This window comes from Acinonyx jubatus, chromosome A2, assembly GCF_027475565.1.
Source record: "Acinonyx jubatus isolate Ajub_Pintada_27869175 chromosome A2, VMU_Ajub_asm_v1.0, whole genome shotgun sequence".
Classification (NCBI taxonomy): domain Eukaryota; kingdom Metazoa; phylum Chordata; class Mammalia; order Carnivora; family Felidae; genus Acinonyx; species Acinonyx jubatus.
Window position 1 is genome coordinate 67,230,482 of NC_069383.1, and position 24,927 is coordinate 67,255,408.

The 24,927-nt window shown below is 34.5% G+C and overlaps 1 protein-coding gene across 4 annotated transcripts in view; it reads right to left on the reverse strand.

Moving 5' to 3' along the window:
• Positions 1-1,022: 1,022 nt before the first annotated feature.
• Positions 1,023-24,927, reverse strand: part of C1GALT1 (core 1 synthase, glycoprotein-N-acetylgalactosamine 3-beta-galactosyltransferase 1) — a 40,375-nt gene continuing 16,470 nt past the window's right edge. For 2 of the 4 annotated variants that reach the window (XM_027071946.2, XM_027071947.2), the window contains exons 2-4: positions 15,549-15,785; positions 11,469-12,136; positions 1,023-4,825 (exon numbers count right to left, since the gene is read on the reverse strand). In XM_027071946.2, the coding sequence (XP_026927747.1) occupies positions 4,634-4,825; positions 11,469-12,136; positions 15,549-15,785 (1,097 nt within the window). In that variant the 3' untranslated portion in view covers positions 1,023-4,633. Of the gene's footprint in view, positions 4,826-11,468; positions 12,137-15,548; positions 15,786-24,927 lie in introns of those variants that run through there. The other 2 variants (XM_053218416.1, XM_027071948.2) reach the window with 2 other exon arrangements.

A 24,927-nucleotide genomic window follows, 5' to 3' on the forward strand; every position in this document is an offset into this window, starting at 1 on the left:
CCATTGTTTAAAAATGTTCAAAAGGCACTTTAAAAAACATATTTAAAAATACATTTTTCTGACTTGTTAGTGGATCACTTAAAATAAGCAAGTCACCACACATTTTTAAGCCATTCATGACACTATCACCTTACATAATTTTTAAATTCCAAAACACAAATATTCACTGTGTAATATAACACACTGCTTAGCAGTTAGATTAGTTTCCCTCTAACATATACTTTATATGGATTATTAATTTGTAGGGCCCTGCAAAGTTATTTAAAATGAATTGATAAAAACTAAAAACTACAGAGGTAAATGGAGGTGAAATAGAGCACTATTTACCTCTGAAACTAGTTTTAGAACTGGTTTTTCTAGAGACAATTTGTAAAATTTCTTACTCTAATCTGTGTTAAAATTGCTATTTCAACTCCAATGTATAAACGTAAGTCATATTTTTAAATCGAGAAGTTACATTTAGCATAAAATAAACCACAGGTTGTCCCCCAGATTTCTTAAGAATGTTTCTGTCAGGCCTACAATAAATCAGAGTTTTTTGGTTTGTTTTTGAGAAAAGGGAGTAGAGGGAATGGAATCCACATAACTTTATTTAATAATTGTGTATCTAGAATGTCGAACTGTAGACTTTAAGTAGGGCAAATATCCTGAGAGCCAGTAGGCATTATTCTTGGATTTTTTTAACTTCCAATCTCATAGGGAAATCTGAAGTTAACAGGTATAAAGTTATTAATAAGTGATACAAATTCTAATCACTAATTACAGCCAAATTAACCTTGCAAAGGCAGCATTAAGAGTAGTTAGAAAATGGAAATTAGTTATAAAGGAAATAAAGAGCAATAAATACAAAGAAGAAATTGTCAAAGACAGAATAGTATAATGAGCTAAAAATCTAAAGGAAGAATAAAAGGATAGACTTGATCTAATCAATAAAGTGAAGCATTTTGTTTTTCAAGCCTCAATCTGGTAATATAAATAGTTTGATAGGTTCCCGGAAGTGAAAAATTAATCTCAAGAGACAATTATGAAAATAACCAGTTAACAAATTTAATGCTCAAATGCAATTACTGTATTTCAAAAAATACTAAAAACTGGCCATTTTGAATTTTCTTACAGTAACAAAAATTCCTCTTTCTGAAATTTAAAATATTTGAAAACAAATCTGCTTTGTATCATCTATGAACTTCCCACTTGAAAATATAAGTATACTGGTGTTGGAAAACATAAAGATAGCAAAAACCTTATGTTTTGAGACCACACTACAACCATTTATCCAAATGATCTTAATTTAAAAGATAGTAAGTCATCATTATGAAATCTGGTTTTATGTGCTCTGTCAAATACTTGGGAGAATTTTTGCTGTATTAGGTCATATAGGACAGTCAAATGGATTCTTAAAAGTGATGAAATTTTGATAGTATGAATTAGCAGAAAAAACATTCTGCATATTATAAAATAGCATTTTGCTACTTCCATTTAAAAGCTTTTACTAACAATTGGAAAAAAATTTTTACTAACAAGTGAGGACACTCACTTAGATATGCTTATTTAATGAACTAGTATGTATTTACTAGTACTTATTAAACTCTTCCTGCCCCCATTGTGAAATTACTAAACTTGGAGAATTACATATTTTCTTGTGGGCCCTGATATTGGTCAGTCTGAAGAAGCTAAAGAATTTTGTCAAAATGAATGATCCAAGGACCCTTTAAATTATCTTTAAAGTCTCTTACGTTTTATATGGTGTGATCTGGGACCACACCAATTTAAAACATGCTTTATCTAAATCTTTGAAAGATACCCTACTTCTGGGGCAATAAATCTGCAGCACATTCCAATCATTATTTGCATCAGAATTATCGAGGTCTTGGTTCCCAAACTAGCATGAATAAAACTCATTTGGAGGGCTTTACACCCTACATTTGGAGGCTGCTAGCCTCCACCTCTGGAGTTTCTAATTTAGGTCTGGGGTGGTCCCAGAGGGGCTGAATTTCCAAGTTCCCAGATGATGCAAATACTGCTACCTAGAGCCAACACTTTGAGAACCAGTGACCAAGAGAATATGGCAATAATGCATATTAATGGGCCCCATGCTAGAATCAGAATTTCTGGGATTGGGGTTTGGAAATCTGCATTTTAACAAGCTCCCAGGCAAGAAGAGTGTAAGACCACAATTTGAAAGCCACTCTGACAACTGGGCTGGTTAATCTGACTATTACTGGTTGATGTATCAGATCACTCATGTTAATAAGTAAAAATGGAAATAATGTTAAATGACTAACCTCAAGGCTGATATGGCATGATGAACACACAGGCTTTGAGCATAAGTCCTAGCTCTGTTACTTGCTAGCTTAGTGACAGTGGAAAAGTTACTTTAATTTTCTGAGCCTCAGTTTTCTCATCTATAATACAGGAAGAACAATCAATTTGTGAGGATTAACACTAATATACACAGAATATCTAAGCATACTATATGGCATACAATAGGCATTAGATAAAACTAGCTATTACTTGTTACAAGAAATGTAGGAAATATTTCAATATATTTGATTAAAGCAGATTTTTCATTCATTTAGAACAAATATTTACACTCTAAGGTAACAGAATAATAATAAAACCTTATACTTATTGCTCCATAGTCTGGGCCAGACAAGCGTTCTAAAAGTTGTACATATATTCACTCATTTAATCCTCATAAAAATCCTGTGAGGTAGGTAGTATTACTGTCCCTAATTTATGGATGAGGAAATTGAGGCACAGAGAAACGAAGTAAATTGTTTAATGTTACAAAACTAGGAACTGATAGAGCAGGAATTTAAACCCAGGAGGTCTGACTAGACCCCAGGATTCATCACAATGTTAATTTCCCATGAGTAAATGTTAAGGTTTTTAGAAAGTAACATATATGGACTGCAAATAAATTCATATCCATACCAACGTGAACAGTTGTTTAGACAACAGAATGAATGACTTGAAATTTTGGCAGATGATATTGCTGTGAAAACCACAAAAAACAATTTAAAGTAAAAAACCGGTGTGAATTTTCACTCTGTGGACAGAGTAATCCATAATAACCACTAATTGCTACTAAGATGAACATCCTCTCAAATACCATCCAAAGAGATGATTTTGACATGTTTTGGCACAATAAATATAAACTCTTTAGCTAAGCAGCAGAGTCAATGGCATGACAGCCATGTGAAATTTGCAACATTTAAGATAATCTTATAGTCTGCAAAATATTCTGTTATGATATACTTTTCTTTCCTTCCAGAAATTCTTTAAATAGTCACTAAAGTTAGAATGAAAATTTATGAATGTATTTTTGAAGACAGTATTAAATGTGTATTCTGCTGTTAGAATTATCCATTGGCAAAAAAAATAAATTTAAAAAAAATCCCAAAATATTAAGTCTGCATCAAAATTCAGGCTGTTATTCATGAATTAAGTATTTGGTCTTTTACTATCTGACATATTTCAGTTTGTTTAAGCACTCTGTTTTTTTAATGTTTTTAATTAACTCTGGTCAAAATATTACATTCAAATTATTTTGCCAGTGTAACCAAAAGCCACCTCAGAGCCTAAAAATGAATGTCTAAACTCTGCTTTAAACAAGTTATGAAAGGCACAAACAAATTTTCATCTCTCAACAGGATGATAACGAAAGGAACTATAATTACGTAGCTGGAATGAGTTTTAAATAATCAATTAAAAATGTCACTTAGTAATTCCTGAGAGTGGCACTGATCTAAGAAAAGCATCCTCAAATAGCATTAAATTTACTATTTATTAGTTACCCATGATTAACAATGGGTAAATTTGGGAACAAAATATTTTAAAATGCATATTTATAGAATGCTATTAATGCTTTGAGTAAATAAATATTAATAAAATTGTATTCAAGAATAAACATATTTAGAAAAGAGACAACAGGGACTCAGTAAAACATAAACTACTAATTAGAACCAAGTATATAATACAGTCAAGGCCCATATAATTTCAAAATGTGGTTTTATTAATGCACTTTAGGACAAGTGCCATTCTTACTTTACCTCATCTGGAAGAAATACTGCCAATTATAATCACAGGAAATTTTTCATTAGACAAAAACTGCGTGTGTGTGTTTGTGTGTGTGTGTGTTGGGGGGGGTTGGTTCATTTATATCATGCTGCAAATATAAACTCATGTCTTGAGTTTATAAATAACATTAAGCAACAATATTTCCTTCTAAACTTTTCTTTAAGGCAGACCTTTAGCATCGTGTGTGTTTTACTAATATGTGCAGTATAGTTTTAGAAAATTTAAACGTTCTAGTTTCTCAGTGAAAATAATACATGTGGTCGAGAACAGACAACAAAAATCTTGTTTCTAGTCCTTCTGCCTGGCCACCATTTTAAAAACACAAGTTTTTTCATATATATATATTACTGTATCAAAACACATTTTAACAGATTTCACAGCTCACTTAAAGCTTCAGTTTACAGTCATTTGTATGAAAGATTTCTAATATGGAATGTTCACTTCAAAAGAATTCCTCACTGGGACTCCAGTGTTCTGTATCAGATATGCAGAAGTTCTTCAGTGCAATGCTAGACAGTTTACCTCTTCATTTATGTTTTTCTTTCAAGAGTTCTCATTTTACTTTTGGATCTTCATTTTTGTATGCTCGACTTCTTTCTTTTAGTATATTCTCAGGTAAGGCAGGTTGATATCTATATAAATAACCATACGGACGAAGATGATAAACGAGGTATTCTAACTCATACATAGTTGTAGGATCAACATAGTGAAAAGAAACTGCAAGATCAGAACAGCAACCAGGACCCTAAAAAAGTAATGGAAACAGGCATTATTACTAAACAGTATACAGTTAATATACAATATTAACATATTCATTGAGGAAATATTAATTTTAACAGAATCCAAGCATTAAAGCTAGCAAGGTAAAGCAGAGGCATCCAATTTATTAGACCTGTAGAAGAAACTAAGAATTTTTAGAGTTCTTAATGATTTAAAACTAAACATGAAAACTGCTAAAATATATCTAACTGAAATAATATTCTCTTAGAATCTATAGTGCTTTTGCAGAAAAGAATCTTAAGACTTCCTCAAATGAAAGAGGCAGCTCTATAAAGAATGAAGCTCTATTTCTGAGTTTTGTTTTTTCTTCATAATGTTCTCACTATGAATTTTTGCTTGGCTCAACCTCAGAAAAACATCTTTGGAGAATTTCAGTGACTACAAAGCCTTGCCCATTATGTGTCTGCAACCTAATACTTCATCTGCACATCAACCCAAACAGTACAGTATTTAAGAGGAAGTGCTGAGTCAAATCTAAGTTTGAATCCAAATTTTGTCTACTAGTGTCAAATTCTGCCTATTGGTGTATGACCTTGGGCAAGTTAATTAATCTCTCTATAAGCTTCAATTTTTTCATCTGCAAAAGATAGTTACTTAAAGGAGATAATGTCTGTAAAATGCTTGGGACCAGCTTAGCTTGTAGTAAATGCTCAATAAATGTTGACATTATTGATAGAATAATCACATTTAGGTGGCCCTAGTAAGTAGATCATAAACATTTGCTCAGATATATAACTCTGATTGATTCCTAACAGAGTTGGTATGAGAACAGGTTTAAAAAAGATAAAAACATGACAATAATAAAAAAATACAACAAAGAAACAGGAAAAAAAAAAGCAAGAACATAACACAGAAAAAAACACAAAACTGACCCCAGAATTAAACAGTCATAAGGTTATTTTGGGGTTAGAACTGGTATCTACAGAATGTTTCACCCAGGTGACTCAAACAAAACTTCACACTCTATCTAATGTCTTTGCAAGGACCAAGAAGTAAGATATTCTGGCAAGTTCTCAGTGAAGATTCATACTGAACATTTAATAATTCATGTTTGAATTCACTTACTGCATGCTTACAATGCAGTAAAAATTATCAAGGAATTGTCCACTATATTTTCTCTGGCCTTCTCTCTGAACTTTCCTTTGAAACAAACACAGGATATGTGAGGTTTCTGGACAATCACATAGACACTGGAAAATTGTTTGGTGCCTACTTCTTACACCTTGAAGGCAATGTAAGGATAGGAACAAATCTGAAAAGTAAGTAGGTAAGTGAACTTGTGATCATCAAACCATCTCTGCCCAATAGATATATGTGAACCACATAATGCAGTTTAAAATCTGGTAGCCATATTTAAAAAGTAAAAAAGTGAGGGGTGCCTGGGTGGCTCAGTCAGTTGAGCATCCAACTCTTGATTTTGGCTCAGGTCATGATCCCAGGGTTGTGGGATTGAGCCCCACGTCGGGCTCTGCGCAGAATGTGAATCCGGCTTAAGATTCTCCCCACTCCCCTCCCCCGCACCTCTCCCTTACATGCTCTCTAAAATTAAAAGTTTTTAATTAAAAAAAAGTAAAAAAGTGAAATTAATTTGAATATATTTTAACTATATAAATCCATATTCTTTTTTCAATATCCAATCAATATTTTAAAATTGTTAAATCATTCTTTTATTTGTGCTGAGTCCTTGAAATCAGGTAGGAATTTTATTATACTGACAGCACATCTCAATTTGGACTAGCCATATTTCAAATACTCAACAGTCATACCTGGCTAGTGACTACTATACTGGCCAGTGCATATTAAACTAAAGGACTAAATAGCAATTAATTTTAAATTGCTGATGCTTTCTGACAGCAATTTTATGTGACCCTGAAATACTGCAATAATATTTTTGATAATATTTACTGCATTAATTATGTTTCACTCTATTGCATTATTGTTTTTTTGCTAGATGGCCAGGATACTGTTATTAAGATTTATAAGCAATAAGGTGATAAAAGAAAACAGCTATAACTATTAGAAACAAAATAGTTCTTTGCATATAATTATGGTCCCTACCAAAATTCAAGAGAATCAAGTAAAAAATCATCAGAAATAGAAAATCCAGAACAAAGCCAGACTTTAAAGATGCTTTCAAGAAATAACAGCTTTCATATATAACATGCAAAAAGTTTTTAAGAAGAGCCCAGGTAGAGTAGTAACAAAAACATTAAAAACAAAGGGAGAGGGCTCCTGGGCAGCTCAGTTGGTTAAGTGTCCAACTGTTGATACTGGCTCAGGTCATGATCTCATGGTTCATGAATTCAAGCCCTTAGTAGGGCTCTGTGCTGACAGTGCGGAGCTTGCTTGGAGTTCTCTCTCTCTCTCTCTCTGCCCCTCTCCCCTGCTCACTCTCTAAAGAAATAAACATTTGAAATTAAAAACATAGGGAGATACTTAAGAAGAAATAAAATCTGGAGAAAATATAAAGCTTTACTAAAGGACCGAAAATAAAATTTTAAATCCCAGGCAAAGACATCCATTGTCCCTAAATGAATAAATTAATGCATAAGGATAAAGGCACAGTATTACCAACACAATCTGAGAGATATATAAAGCACAGGAATATACAATCTTAGATTAATAACTTCAAAATCTGTAAAGTTACAAGGGTCAAAACAATATGGTGCTTAGGCAAAACCAAATAGGACAGTGGAACAGAACTGAAATACCAGACACCAATTCTACTGTAAGTAACACTACAGTATACAACACAGGAGATATTTTAAATCAGCAATGAAAATAAGACAGTTAAAAAATGGTACTGGAAAAGGGGCACCTGGGTGGGCCAGTCGGTTAAGCATCCGACTTTGGCTCAGGTCATTATCTAGCAGTCTGTGAGTTTGAGCCCCGCATCCGGTTCTGTGCTGATAGCTCAGAGCCTAGAGCCTGGTTCAGATTCTGTGTCTCCCTCTCTCTCTCTCTCTCTCTCTGCCCCTCCCCCGCTCACGCTTTCTCTCTCTTTCAAAAATAAACATTAAAAAATGCTTTTTAAAAATGGTATGGGAACAATCAGTTAACAACTTGGAAAAATCAGGAGCTCTCTACCTTAACCATGTATCAGTAAGTTTCAGATGATACACTTAATTCAAATAGAACTGAAGAAGAGAATAAATTGTTATTTGATCATTTCTGACCTACAAAAAAGGCAATTTCACACACAGGGATATATACGTGTGTGTGTGTGTGTGTGTGTGTGTGTGTGTGTGTGTGTGTGTGTCTGTTTACACATTTTTTAAATCCACTATATTAAGACTGATTACACATTCTCTGGTGAAGGCGATTTCTAGGAAACAGACTTTAGTCCGAGGAACTTACTTCTAGGGAAGTGAGAAGGTGGTGGGAGAAGGGAATTGCGTGAAGAACACGTTCTAAACAACCAACTTAAGCACGTAACTCTTTGATCAACTGTAATATCTCACACACTGACTTACTAAAATAAAAATTTTCCACAATGTGTTTCTAGTGATTACTACAAAGAAAAAGTATATGTATGAGATTTAGGATAACTTTGAAAATCGTAATTCACTTAGGGAGAAGAAAATTTGTTAAACGATGGATGAGTAATAACAGAAGTTTGATTTCACATTGTGTGTATGTAACTTCCTGTGAGAGAACAGGCAGGACTAGGAAGTTGGGTCAATTTTGGTACTTCCAAGTCTTTTACGTAACTGAATAAATCTTCATAGAAAACATAAATTTTGCATCCATTTTAAAAACAACTACAATTTAAATAAAAGATGTATCATAGAAATATTTATTTTGTTCATATAAAGTATATTGTTAGGTACACCCTATTTGTAGGTGGGAATTGTGGGTAGCACTCTTAAAGGGAAAGAAGGATATTTTACTGGTTACAACATATAACAATTAGGACGTCCCTTTACTGTTACTGTATGTGTAACCAATATGAGACACTCTTAGTAAAATCTTATATGCATTTAGGTGTTTTTGTTATATGCATTTGTAATGTTTTTAAGTTTGGATGGGAAGGAGGACAGAATTAAGAAGGGAAGAGATCAAGTAATCTTGGAATGGTCAGATTATGCTAAGAAAAGTTTACATCAAAAAAGCACGCAAGCACTCACTAGAACAAAATAAAAATAGACTATCAAAAAGCAGACCGGGAATACATCTGTTTTATAGTCTAGGAAATTGCTGCATCTAAAATAGCAATAAAGTGCTAGCATAAGCTTTCAAACAGGCTCAATACATAGAAATGAACTTTTTAAAAAATAATTTATTTTCTTAAGTTTATTTTGAGAGAGAGAGAAAGAGAACAAGTGGGGGAGGGGCAGACAGAGAGGGGGACAGATGATCTTAAGTGGGCTCTGTACTGACAGCAGCGAATCCAATGTCGGGCTTGAACCCACAAACTGTGAGATCATGATCTAAGCCGAAGTCAGAAGCTTAACTGACTGAGCCACCCAGGCACCCCAGGATCAAACTTTAAACTGTTTGTTTATTAAAGTGGAATTTCATCCCAACAACAGAGTGTTTATTTTAACATTCCTCAGCTCTTCCCTTTGGGGCACATATCCCATTAATCATGGAGGGGAGCTCATAATGGAAATTACAAGTTTTAGAATCAGAGTGGTTTGCAGTATTGCCTAGACTATCAGGAAAGACAGATTACTTGACTTTCTGGAGTCTCAGTTTTGTCACCTATTAAATGCAGAATTACTGTAAGGAATAGCTATTGTTACTGTAAGGAATAGCTATTGTTACTGTAAGGAATAGCTATTAAGTACCAAGAACAGACTGGTGGTTGACATCGGAAGCAGTAGTGATTTGCTTCTAAGTTTTCAAAGCTGATTACCCAAAGACTGGATCAGTTGTTCTAGGTCAAGGTTTCTTAACCTCTGTGTTACTGACATTTTAGACCAGATAATTCTTTATTGTGGGGAGCTGTCCTATGCATTGTGAGATGTTTAGCATCTAGTGGGTTTACAATCTTGTGGGTTTCTACCCACTAGATGCCAGTGCAGCCTCCCAACTAACAACAAAAAATGTCTCCAGACTTTGCCAAATGTCCTCTGGGAGGCAAAAAAGCCCACAGTTGAGAACCACTGTCCCAAATAATGATTTGAAAAAACTGGCTTGTGAAGCTGAGAATGCTAGCATGAGGTGTATTATTTGTATCTTAGGGCCAGAAAAAAGAGGCCAGAGAGTACTAATGACTTACCTACATGCATTATTAATCAATAACAGATATGAACCGAAAAAATGGCTAGGTTTGTGATTCCTGGTCTCCTTCAGTCATTCACTGCTGCAATGTTCCTAACAGTGAAAACGTGGAAACAAATTTCTAAATGTTTACCAGCAGGCAAATGGATTAATTACCACATACTCATACCTTAGATTACACAGCAGCCTAAATTAATGAAACACATACAGGTATTAATGTTGATAAATTTTAATGTTGTATGAAAAGAGCAAATGTTCAAGGATTTTTATGGAATAATTCCATTTGTTTAAAAACCTACAAAACAATACTATATATTATTTATGGATACATAAATATGTAGGAAAAAAGATACAACCATGCATGGTAATGACAAACATTAAATTCATGATAGTGGTTAACACTGAGGAAGGAGATAAGAAAACTGGACTAGGGAGGGTACACAGGCCTCAACTGTATCTATATCCTTTTTTGTTCTAAAAAAGGAAGCAAATGTGGCAAAAGATTAATATTTGGTAAAGCTAGTTAGTGGGTACAAAATATTAATTCTTCTCAAATATTTAGCTGTACATCTGAGATATCTAATAAAATAATGTATTTTAAATAAAATTCTCTAAGATGCCAAATGAGAGCTAAGGCTTATTAAGTGCTTACTGTGTGACAGGCATACACTGTAATTACAATTGAGTGAGACAGGTAGATCAGGTCCATTTTCCAAATGAGGCAACTCAGGCTCAGAACTTGGGAAAATTCTGTCCATCCAAAGTCATTCAACTATTAAGTGGGAGAAGATTTCAACCTAGGTCTTTCTGAACCTCAAAAGTCTTTTCATGCACCATTCCTGAAACCTTGAAGGCTCTTTACCCAGATCTTCACACAGCCTGCTCTCTAACCTCCCTCAGATTTCTTTTCAAAAGTCACCCCTTAGAGACACCTTTCATAATCACCCAAACTAGCATACCCCATGACACTCTGGGTCACTCTCTATCCCCTTACCTGGCTTTACTTTACTTCAGGGCACTTATCACTACCTAATATCATATTTTATCTTTACTAGTCTGCCTGTTTATTGTATGTCTCTGCATCCAGAATGTAAGATTCATAATACACTGTTATGTTATAAGGTTCACAAGAACTGGAACTTGACCATATTTACTGCTATATTTTCAGTGCCTGACATATAATAGCACCAATATTTATTGAATTACTATTGCTGGCATTCATATTCTCAGCTATTTTATTATACATCGCCACTCTATATAAAAAGAGTAAAGGAGATTCTTAGTTATTGGTACCAAAGAAACACATTATTTGCTAGTTTTTTTTTTTAAGTAAATAAAAGTCAGTCTAAGTATTTATACAGTAATAAAATTTCTAAACTTACCTCTACAGGAGGATAATAGTTGTAATTCCAGTACCAAAAGGTTCTAGGTAGATACCCCTTGATTAAGTGGTGTTCTGGTACAAAGGGATGAAAAGTTTCTTTTCCAGTGGTATCTCTGGAATCTCCCGCTTCTACATTTATAATTTCCATGCATCTCCCCAGTGCTAAGTCTTCAATGGAGGAACTATGTGTACATTTGTCTGTTTTAAATGCATCAACAAATCTTTTCAAGGCTTCTTTGCTCAGTACATATCCTGCTCCTCCACTCATGTAGCCCTGCTTTACATAGGGCTTAAATCTTCTGCCAAAGTAAATGGGTTCTTCAGGGTTGTATTTTGAGAGAAGCCATCTCAAATTATCTAGTATAACATATGTATCATCATCTGCTTTCATAAACCAATCAGCATCTTCTAAATAATGATCATGAACATACTGAAAAGCTTTAATTGTTTTCCAGTATAGTTGATCTCTGCCTTCTCTGGTTTTTAGTCCCACAGCAGGGAAGTCTTTATTTTCTTCTGAACTCATAAACAACACTTTATTACAACGCTGGGCCCATGTAGCTTTGACGTGTTTGGCCTTTTTCTCTAGATTTTGAGGCCCTGTCATAACCCAGCAAAGAATTTTAACCTTCTGATAGAGGTTTTCAGCGATGTCTGTGTTCTCATCTATTAAACAAAAAATTTTTAGAGTTATATCTACATAGGTGTAAAAATGCAAATAAATTATATTGAAGAAAACGTTTTCTTACGCAATTTCAAAGGCCCCCTTCTATTTACCTTTCTAGCATTAGTAATTTAGCTGAAAGAAAGCAAAACTCAACCTAATATGAATTGACATTCTGATTTATTGGTATCATGTCAGTCTTGTCCAGGAGATTCATTGGCGTTAATAAGAACTGCCACTATGACTTAGATTCTTACTATTTGAACTGTGGTTTATTGACCAAACAGCATTAGCATCATCTGGGAGTTAGAAATGCAGAATCTCAGGCCCCACCCCAGATCTACTGAATCTGAATCTGCATTTTAATCTCCAAGTTCTCTCAGAGATTTGTATACATATAAAGCACAGTCTTAGTCTCTGTTTTTCACTTCATTCTACAAAGAAAGCTTCTACTGGTTCACAACAGAACACTGAAGGAATTTCTCACTGCTCTGAATAAGCTTCTAAAAGACAGGAAAGACATGCTACTGAAGTAGCAGTTCATTTTGGAGTCCACAAGAGTTCACTGTTAGGAATTTATACAAGTACCCTGATGTGACTTTAAAAAAGGCTTTCATGACCATCTCAGTTTGAAGAAACAGGGTTAATAGAGAGTTGAGATTACTTCTCATAGTACCATATTTCATTCCAAAATGCAAATCCATCAGTCAGAAACAGAATAGAGTATCAGTAGTCTTTCCAAGACTATCTAGAGCAATGTTTTTCAAAGTACTCCTTTGTAAAGAAATAGGGAGCTTATGCCAGAATATAAAGCAACACATTACTTCTTTCATCAAGGAAGTCCTGCTATACCCCACAAAAAGTCCACCTAACTAAAAAGCGAGCTTAACTGAGTTACATCCTGATACAAACTCCTTATCTGGATGCAGACTGATAACAGATAATTCACACTGTCAGGCCAGGACCACATTCTGAGTATTAATGGTTTAAAGTAAGACTCTAATTTTAAGATTCTATACCAGTGCTTGGTGAAGGATCAATTTTTATTTCAATAAAGACCTATACTTTTGTAAACATGCTAAAAAATGAATTAGTAGAAAAAAAAAACTAAAAAAGATATTGCAAAGTATAAGTACTAATTCTTATAGTTTAGACAAAAATTACTCTGTTAAATTACCATGAAAGCTTCCAACTATTTAATCCCAATTTCAATACTTATGTGGTTGTGGACCAGCATGGACCTGCAAAACCATAGTTTTTTGTGGTAATAATACAGGCAGAATCCTGAGGAAGCATGTCCTTAAAGGTAAGGCCAACCAGTGAGTTACAAAAGCTCAGTCCTGTGAAAAATTAACAACTGGAGGCATAAATTTCTACTTAACTAATTGAGAGGGAATACAACATTGGGCAAGATTGGGCATGCATTGAAAATATTCTCTTGTCCCTCTGAATAGCGATAATTCACAATTCAAAAACAAACAAAATCACCCTATTTTCAGACAGCATTCATATTTCATTGGGACTTGAGGGTCCCAAACTCCTGGCTATAGATAAACAAAATACTGGATGAACAGGGAAACTGGTAGATGCAGGACTTTCTAATGTTTCACTTTGAGCAAGACAACCTTCTCCTCACTGCTGGGATTTGGTAGAAATATTCTTTCTCATTTTTTAGTTATTCATTTATTAATTACTTTGTTGTAGGCATGTGCTCGCACAGGAGATGAAAAGATGAGTAAGACATACGGCCTACTACAGAAAATTCACAATCTTGCAGGAGACCTTGGCAGGCAATCCAGTATGTGACACACAGTAACAGCGATGCTATAGTAGAGCTCTGTACAAACAGAGCTCTGTTCAATGTGCTGAGGAATAAGACAGCTGTGGCTGATAAATCCTATAGAATAGTGGAATGGGAACTTGGCCAGAACAGAGAAGGGGAGATAAAGCAAAATCAGGAAACAGATGATGCAGAAAATAGGTCTTTAAATGAGTAGAAGCTCACCATAAGAAAAGACAAGAGGCAGAGTGAAGTTTGGTTGATGTAGGTACCTGGGTACAACTGAAGGTCTGTACTAGGGGAAATGAATGGAGAGAAGAAATCTGAAAAATGGTAAAGAAGTAGAATGTTAGAACTTACGGAAAATGGGATTGATTGGTAAGTGAAAGAAGACATCTACCATGACTTCATAGTTTCTAGCTTAGACAGATGTGGACCATCGAGCAGGACAAGTAGGTACCTAATATATGTGCCTGCAGTGACCTGATACAGCCTACTAGTAGAAAATGCATGGCTCCAACTGATCCTTCGACAATCTGGAGCAATGCTCATTGCTCTATGATGGTGATTAACTGCTCTATGATAAGAACACAGAGCACCTACTCAGAGCTGAATCAGAGTTGTATAAACATTTACACAATATGACATAATTTGTAATAGTATACATGTGCTTGCTAGTTCATAATAACTCAACCAGGATGTGGTATTTCATCCCTCAGCTTCTGCCTGAGAGGTAGGAAAGAAATATCTTATTGCCAAAAAGATACAAGAAACAATTCTTAACTGGGGGACCCTCTGCATCCCAGGATTCCAATTGTTTTCAAGCCGCTGTATTCTTTTTTGTCAAATAAATCACACTTGCAGAGATCTTTGAATTATGTTAATGTCTTTTCAGTGTTAGGAACTGGGCTAAGACAAAGACAGTAAAGAATAGATGGGAACTAAAATTATAGGAATTGATGATATCACACAAGAAAAGAAACAGCCAAAGGACAGAAACATGGGGAAAACCAACACTTAAAGGGGCACCAGAGGACACAATTGAGAACATCCTGTTAGAAGCAGGTGACCAGGAGAAAATGAAGTCATTATAACACATCCTTAGTTCTTTCCTCCTCTTAAGTTTTTATGCCTCTTAAAAGGTGAAAAGATTAGTTATTTTAGCTACTGATAAAAATATAAATTGAAAAAATATATATAAATTGAGATTTATATATATCTCTTTAATTTCTATAAGACAAGACTAAGTAAAAACTAAGACTAAAATCAGGTAATAGCAAAAACGAAAGACACAGATAGAAACCATGATAACAAAATTAGGCTAAATGAATATTTTCAAAAACAAATCTAATCTGAAAGTTCTGCCTTTCCCCAAATTACAGTTTCTGAACTATCTCTACTTAAAAATGAATTCAAAATTAATACCGTACTCCCTAAATAAATCTGGGTTTTAGCAACTTCCTTCTGCTGAGGCAAACCAAGAATTGTCATTAAATATCAGGAATTAAGCTCACTTTTATCAAAAGATATTGTATGTAACAAAATTCAAATAAATTGCCTTTTCCAAGTCTCACAACACTTACACAGACTGAAAACTACTATCTGTGTTTACTCCTTAATAAAGCAAACCATACCTTTATGTTGGCTAGAATCTGCATTGAAGTTCATCTGTCCTTCTAGATGATTCTGTCCATTATCATCTGAATGCCTAGCATGAGGATCATTATGAAGAATATTAGGCTGGGTATCACCCTGTTCTCCCAGTAAAATACTAAATAACTGAGAACATAAAACAAATCCAATTGCAGATCCACAAAGGAAGGTTAAAAAATTCAGCCAAGATTTAGAGGCCATTTCCCGAAAGTTTATTTCTGTAAGAAAAAAATTAGCAAGATGTTATAAATTATAAAGCATACATACTATAAGGAAAAAACTTGATTAACTTTTAGCCATATGGGAAAGTTAATTCCTTCCATATAGGAGAACATTTCTAAGAATATTTAACTTTTATCTCTTTATTTGCTGCTAAAACACACATTATGGACAATTCAATAAAATAGATGAGTAGTAGCTTAGAGAATCATTGTTAGAGTGGAACATGGGTAAATAGGTCAGTATTTGCACATAGAATTCCTGTTCCTCCCAACTAGAATCCTTTGTGAACCCAAGCCTGCTTGCCACACTCTTCTTTTTTGCTGTCGAAATAGTTACATTTATCTTTTTTTTCTCTTTTGGTAGTTCATATTACGTGGTATACATTATAGATATTATATAAAAAATATATATAATATGACACAACATAATATCTCACAAATATTACTATCATTGAAACAAATGGTAAAACTTGTATAAAAATTGTGGGGAGGACACAGAGATTGTGTTCTAAAATCCTATTGTTGTCCAGAAGTAGTAGAAGTATTAATGTTAGATTTTAAAAGACTACGTATGTATAAAGTAATTACTAGTATAATCATTAAAAAAAAGAATACATAACTAAAACAGAAAAAATGAAATATAAAATAATAATCAAATATAAGGAAAAAAGAGAAGTGGATAAAGAACAGATAAAATAAACAGAAAAAAATAGTATTATGACTGATTTTAATGTAAATATATCACCAATGACATTAATGTAAAAAGACTGAAAACTCTAATTAAAAGATAAAGATAGCCAGCCAGACTAGAGAAAGAAAATAAACCCATCTATATGCTGCTTATAAGAGACACACATTAAATATATTCAGAAAGAGCAAAAGGATGGAAAAAGATGTATCATTCAAACACTTACAAAAAGAAAGTATGCTAATATCAAAATAAAAGTAGTAGCTACATAGCTATCTTTGAGATATTCATCACCAAGCTGTACATTTTTGATTTACACATTTTTCTATATTGGGGCGCCTGGGTGGCTCAGTCGGTTAGGCGTCCGACTTCGGCTCTGGTCATGATCTAGCAGTTTGTGAGTTCGAGCCCCACATCGGGCTCTGTGCTGACAGCTCAGGGCCTGGAGCCTGCTTGGGATTCTGTGACTCCCTCTCTTTCTGCCCCTCCCCTACTCATGCTCTGTCTCTGTCTCAAAAATAAATAAAAAACATTATAAAAAAAAATTTACACATTTTTCTATATTAACATTTACTTTAGTAAAAAACTTATATAAAAAATAGCTCAAATAACCTTTTACTTTATTCCTTTTACTACATATTTAATATACATATATTCAACACAAAAGGATTCATACTCAAATCTGTAAGTAAAATTGTCAAGCCATGGAGCTATACCATGCTTATCTTATGTCTCGTATTACAGGTCCTCTCTAGAATAATAATTCAAATTTGAGAAGGATGATTCCAAGGGGAAAGCAGAAGATAAAGGAAAGACAGTGTGAGCAAAGTTGTTCACTAATCCTTGAGATGTAAATTACCCATATGAAACTGGCAGGCACTTGTTTGTTTATTTTATTGTATTTATTTTAATTTTATTTTAATTTACATCCAAATTAGTGAGCATATAGTGCAACAATGATTTCAAGAGTAGATTCCTTAATGCCCTTTACCCATTTAGCCCATCCCCCTCCCACAACCCCTCCAGCAACCCTCTGTTTGTTCTCCATATTTAAGTGTCTCTTATGTTTTGTCTCTCTCCCTGTTTTATATTATTTGTGCTTCCCTTCCCTTATGTTCATCTGGCAGGCACTTGTTTACTTACTTCCTTTGTTCTACCTTAACTGCATTCTTAAATTCAGAAAGGTAGGCCTTCCTGGATGAAGAGTATATATGTCCCACTCAACTTCCCTACCCAATTTCCCAGAGGAAAAGCAGAAATAAGTTTATCCAATCTTGTTGCTATTTTTCCTGAGAGGGAGTCTCAAATTCTCTCTTGCTATTGTCCTCTTTTCCCCATTTAGATTGGTCTTTAGTGAAATCCTTACACCCAAAAGGTATAATCCACAATCCCAGGGAAAATATCCCTCTTGGTTTAAATGATTCTTTTGAAATTCTAAAAACCTCAAGATTATTTGCAAATGATATATCCGATAAAGGGTTACTATCTGAACTACAGAAAGAACTTATAACTCAACACCAAAACATCCCGAGTAATCTGATTAAAAACAGGCAGAGGACCTGAACAGATATTTTTCCAAAGAAGACATACAAATAGCCAATAGACACATGAAAAGATGCTAAATATCACTAATCATCAGGGAAATGCAAATCAAAACTACAATGAAATATCACCTCACACCTGTCAGAATGGCCAGAAACACAAGTTTTGGCAAAGATGTGAAGAAAAAGGAAGCCTTGTACACTGTTGATACAGCCACTGTGGAAAACAGTATGGAGATTCCTCAAGGAATTTAAAAATAGAATTACCGTACGATTCAGTAATTTCAGTACTGGATATTTATCCAAAGAAAATTAAAAAAACACTAATACAAAAAGATATGTGCACCCCTATGCTTACTGCAGCATTATTTATAATACCCAAGATATAAAAACAATCCAAGCGTCCATCCATAGATGAATGGATAAAGAAGATGGGTGATACACACACACACACACACACACACACACACACACACACACACACACACTGGAATATTCCTCAGCCATAAAAAAGAATGAGATCTTTCCATTTGCAATAACATGGGTGGATCTAGAGGGTATAACGCTATCATTTCACGCATATGTATAATTTAAGAAACAAAACAAGCAGAGAGAAAAAGAGATAAAAACCAGTCTTAAATACACAAAACTGGTGGTTGGCAGAGGGGAGGTGGGTAGGGGATGGGTAAACTGATAAAGGGATTAAGAGTGCATTTACTGTGATGAGCACTAATGTACAGAACTGCTGAGTCATTATACAAGGGGGGGGAGCCAAAGAGAACTACTCAAGAATCTCGAAATCTCCCTTTAGTAAGAGCATACATTATCAAGACTTTACCAACAAAAGTAATTTGAAAGTACCATGAACTGCAAACACGAAGCCAAGAGAAGTGAATGAAAGGTATCCTAACTCTAGATTTTTTATGGTAAATATAAAAAGATTGTCAGAGTAAGACTGAAGCAATAAACCTAAAGGAAAGCTATTAAGGTAACATTAGCAGACACTGAATCATTTAGGAGCCACACTGTAAGCAATTTACACCACATCTTCTAATTCTGTGACACTTTGCCTTCTAGCACACTGGTTTTGATTTTGTTTTTGTACTGGTTGTGACTTTCCTCACTATATACTAGATATAATCACTTCACAGTCTCACAAGGACACAGTCCAATTGAATTTTGCACTGCTGTAGTCTTACTACTCCTGGTATTAGAGGAGAAAGCAACAGTCACAGTGGTGTTCAGTACCACTTTAGACAGAAAGCACTGTGACTGAGAAGGGGAAAGGACTGCAGGACCAAAGAAAATCCATTTCTTCCATCATCAGAGCAGATATATGAAGTTAATTAAGTGCTCATCTAGCTCCAGTAACTATGAATACTAACCTGCTACCCCACCATTTTCCACATGACACTGAGCTTCAGAACAACTCTATTTTTGCAGCAGGGATGGTTTACTGTTTGTAGAAAACTAGTGACATATTTATGGATAGGGTTTTCTCAGCTGAGGTGGCACTTTTTAGCAACATACCTGTTCTGGGGTGAGTGGAGGGAAAACTGACTTCTGGATGTTAAAAAATTTGTTTTTAATTAAAAAATATTTTGTGATGCCGTTGGATGGCTGCCATCCTCTCCCCCATCTTCCTCCAGCGCATTATCAGCCAAAACGTGTTGGCTCACCCCTGTTGTTCTTATCCCATCCCTTTCCAATTTCAAAGACTCCTGCCTTATGACTAAATTTCCGTTTACGCCCATTTTATTTTCCTGTTCCTGCGATAAAATAGCCACCTCATATAGGTACAATGTACCCCAAGCCCTACTCCGGTTTTTGGCAAAAATCTGCACCCTCAACTCTTCAGATTCTTTTCTTTTTTGTTTTTTTCATTTCATTTTTTAAATTTAATTAATTAATTAATTTCTAAATTTACATCCAAGTTAGTTAGCATATAGTGCAACAAGGACCTCAGCAGTAGATTCCTTAATGCTCCTTATTTAGCCCATTCCCCCTCCCTCTTTAGATTCTTAACAAAGAGTATGGAAGGAGACCAGATTGGAAGACACTACACAACTAAGTTGCACATTATAGGAGCCTATAATATGTTAATTAAAATTAAGTGCAGGGAAGTTCTCAATGTCAACTGCTTTCTAAACCTGATACATCATCAAAATCACTTGAGGAACATTTTAAAAATACAGATTATCAGGCTCAACAATGGAGATTTCAGATGCAAAAGAAGTGCTGGGACAAGTAAAACTTATATTTTTATTTTTTAAGGGACAGCTTTGTGTTATTCATTGTAAAAAATAAGTCAAGCAATATAGAACAGTAAGTATAGAACTACATTGAAAAAGAAAGAAATCACCTCAAATCCCATCACTCAGAAATAGCTATCATTAATATTTGGTAATATCACTACAGATAGGAATAACATCTTTATAAATAACAGAGAATGAAGAGGAGAGAACTACAGCTAACAGCTGAGCCCTGTACCGAGAGATTTAGACAAGTTAACTGTAAACCATAAACAAGGGACTGTCATTCCCATTTTACAGATAAACTCAGAAAGAAGGTTAGTAATCTTCACATTCACACTAACAATGTCTATCAAGAATTCAGATTCTTGGGGCACCTGGGTGGCTCAGTTAGATAAGTGTCCGACTCTTGATTTTGGCTCAAGTTATGATCCCAGGCTCGTGAGATCAAGTCCTGTGTCAGACACTGTACTCAGCATAGAGCCTGCTTGGGATTCTCTCTCTCTCCTCTCTGGCTTGCACTGTTTCTCTTCAAACAAACAAACATTAAAAAAAAAAAAAAAAAAAGAATTCAGATTCTTAACCATTTTACCATAGGTTTACAGAACTAGAACTGTGAATCACGCTATTTTAAAAATTTAACCTATGAAGTTAGATTTACTTGAATTTACTGGGGGAAAAAAAGGGAAATTAAATGACTCTAAATGAACTTTGAAAGAGCTAAAACTTATGACTCTTCTAAAGATAAGAAAAAGACTATGAAAAATATAAAGCAATTGGAGGCCCTTTTTGAAAACTACATGTTTTAATTTTAGATAGTACCTAGTAATTTCTTGCTGTGAGAAATATGGAAATCAGCCTATATATACTCCCCCAAACACTCAATTTTTGTGAACTATTTTTATTCTGTAAAATTTTGCATAGTTTACATTCTATAAATTATACAGTAATTCCCATGACTGCTTAATCTTGGATATGTATTAAATTGGATTCCATGCTCATTAATAGTCCTTTTATTACAGCTCCTTTATATGTGAGTTCTTCATTAACGTCATGTTTTTTGGCTGGGTTTCAGCAAGTAATTTTGGTAATAGTGCTCACTGGTGCTATATTCTAAATTCTTGCAGGCTTAAGACTGTCTACTACTGCCTTTATATATGAAGCACAACTTGATCAAGTACAAACTTTGTAAATATTGTTCATAGTCTCCTCACACCGATGCCAGAAAAGTCTGAGGGCAGAGAAGCACAACTTGATCAAGTACAAACTTTGTAAATATTGTTCATAGTCTCCTCACACCGATGCCAGAAAAGTCTGAGGGCAGAGTAATCTTTAATCCTTGTAGATAAATGCTCCTCTTCTCCTATGCTTGGTTTGTAATCATTCCACCAGTTACTAATATCCTCTCAGTAAGACTTTAATACCCTTTATATGAGATCACGTCTTCCTCTAATTTTCAGGATTTTAAAAAGTCAAGGGAATTCACAATAAAGTCCCTAAAATGCAAGGCTTTTGGTGTTTTTTTTTTTATTTTTTAAATTTTTTCTTTTTAATGTTTATTTATTTTTGACAGAGAGAGAGCGCGCGCGCGCAAGCATGAGCGGGGGAGGGGCAGAGAGAGAGGGAGACAGAATCCGAAGCAGCCCCTAGCCTCTGAGCTGTCAGCACAGAGCCCGATGCGGGGCTTGAACTCACAGACCGTGAGATCATGACCTGAGCCAAAGTCGGATGCTCAACCGATTGAGCCACCAAGGCGTCCCTTGTTTTTATTTTTATTCTTTATTTTTATTTTAGAGAGAGGGAAAGACACGAATGGGGAAGAGGCAGAGAGAGAGAGAGGGAGAGAGAAAGTCCCAAGCAGGTTCCCGTGCTGCCAGTGCTGAGCCTGATGTGGTGCTCAATCCCACAAACCAGATCATGACCAGAGCCAAAACCAAGAGTAGGACGTTTAAATGAATGAACCACCCAAGCGCCCCTGTGTTTTTGTTGTTTTTAAATTTTGGTACTTTATGCTATATTCTGCCAAGGTTTTCATTCTATTATTTATAATTTTTTCTAGTTTATAGTATTCATTTGCTATATTTACATATTCAACATGTAGTTGTCTCTTCAAACCACATTAAAATGATTTTTGATATTTTCCCTAAAAGACTTCCCTTAAAAAATTGAGATGAATCTTATATAATGACAACACTGTATAAATGCTTACAAATATACTATATGAGGCAAATATGTTTAAAACTTTTATATGTTTTCTCTGATCCTCACAACAACTGGAAAACTTGATAGTAGTATCTCCATATTACAAATGAGGAAAATGAGTTTCAGAAAAATTAATGAAATTGACCCAAACCACACAGCCTACATGGTAAGTTAGGATTCTAACTCGCATTTCACTTAAAGTTAATAGTTTTTTCCCAATTATACCACACTTGCGTGTATAGTCACCCATCAACTTTCCAGTCTTCCCCCTTTCTTTCTAAAATTATCTTTAAATGGAAGATAAGATTGTTACCAGCAGATTCTAGAAGAAACCATTTTTGCTCTATTCATAAATCTTGAGATGTAAAAAAGATACAAAAAAATGAAAAGTCCATAGGCTCCAAGAAAGACTGAAAATATTAAGAGAGTAGTTGAGAGATCGGAACTGGTTTCAGACTAAATTTTCATGCTTCTGCTCTCCTACAGTAATCTTATTAATATTTCAAATATTTGTTTATATGAATTCTTAAACAAAAAGGCTTATTGCTGAGACTTAACCCCTTTCTTGCTTCCAATACATTTTTCACTAAAAAAAATTAAAGCCTCTGTTACAGAGAATAAAATTTTACTTGCATATTCTCTTACAGTTTTCTTGTAACATTTTGAGAACATTTCTACTAATTTTGTTTCTTTACAATTCCAGATTATTAAATTGAGGGGTCAATCTGAATTACTATATGCAAGTCTTGACGTTCAAAAATCATTTACAATTATATGGCAATGTGCTAAATACTGGGAAAAGCTAAAACAAAGTATCTTTCTCTGCCTTCATGGAATTTACAGTATTGTTAATTATACAGGGACACAAAAGCAGCAATGAAAGAGTTTAAAAACAGAGGGACACAGTTAAAGCAGTGCTAAGGAAAACTTATAGCAAGCACTAAATGCTTACATTAGAAAAGAGAAAAAGTTTCAAATCCTTTAACGCCAGGTCCCACTTCAAGAATCACAAACAAAATAATCCTAAAGCAAGCAAAATGAGTAAAATAGTAACAGAAATCAATAAAATTTAAAATAGATAAAACTAATAAAGCAAAAAGCCATTATCAAATGCCTAACAAAATTATCAACACCTAAAAAAATTAACAATAATTCTTTGGACTCCTCCAACTCAAGTATGTAATCAAATTTCCACAACTGTCTTCTATAATCAAATTGCCTCAATTAGTTCACAAATGTCTTTTTTACACTTGGTTTGGTCCAATCAGGATGTAAACTATATCCACATTCACAGATAAAATTAAAACACACACACACACACATGCACACGAGAACATTTTATATAATAAATAGCTATTAAACATGAAAACTTAAATGAAACACATTTCTCTAAGAATGTAAATTATCAAAACTGACTCAAGGTATAAAAACTAAATGGACAAATAACCACAAAGGAAATAAAGAGCCAGACTTCAAAGAGGTCCAGGCTTTTCTTGGATAAAATACTTAAATCTTTCAAAAAACATAATTTTTATACAGGCATACCTCATTTTACTGCACTTTGCTTTATTGTGCCTTGCAGATACATTTTTTTACAAATTAAAGACCTGTAGTAACTTTGTCCAGCACGTCTATTGGTGTTATTTTTCCAACAGCATGTCACTTCATGCCTCTGCATCACAATTTGGCAGTTGTCACAATATTTCAAACTTTTTCATTATTATATTTGTTATAGTGATTTCTGATCAGTGATCTTTGATGTTACTGTTCTAATTGTTTTGGGGTGCCATGAACTGTACCCATATAAGACGGTGAACTTAATTGATAAATGTGTGTGTTCTGACTGCTCCACTAACTGGTCATTCCTCTTTCTCTCCCCCTAAGACCTCTCTATTCCCTGAAACACAACAATATTGAAATTAGGCCAATTAGTAAGCCTAAAATGGTCTCTTCATGTTCAAGTGAAAGGAAGAGTCACATATCTCTCACTTTAAAAGTTAGAAATGATCAAGCTTAGTGAGGAAGGTGTGTTGAAAGCCAAGATAGGCCCAAAGTTAGGCTTCTTGTGCCAAAAAGCTAGGTTGTGAATGCAAAGGAAAAGTTCTTACAGAAAAAAGTGTTACTCTAGTGAACTCATGAGTGATAAGCAAGCTAAATAGCTGGCTTAGTTATTGCTGATATGGAGAATGCTTCAGTGGTCTAGATAGAATATCAAACTAGCCACAACATTCCCTTAAGCCAAAGCCTAACCTAGAGCAAGGCCCTAACTCCATTCAATTTTATGAAGGCTGAGAGAAATGAGGAACTGCACAAGAAAAGTTTGAAGGTGGCAGAGGTTGGTTCATGAGGTTAAAGGGAAAGAAGCCATCTCTGTAAGATAACAGTATAAAGTGAAGCAGCAAGTGCTGATGTAGAAGCTGAGTTATCCAGGGAAATCCTTTTAAGATAATTAATGA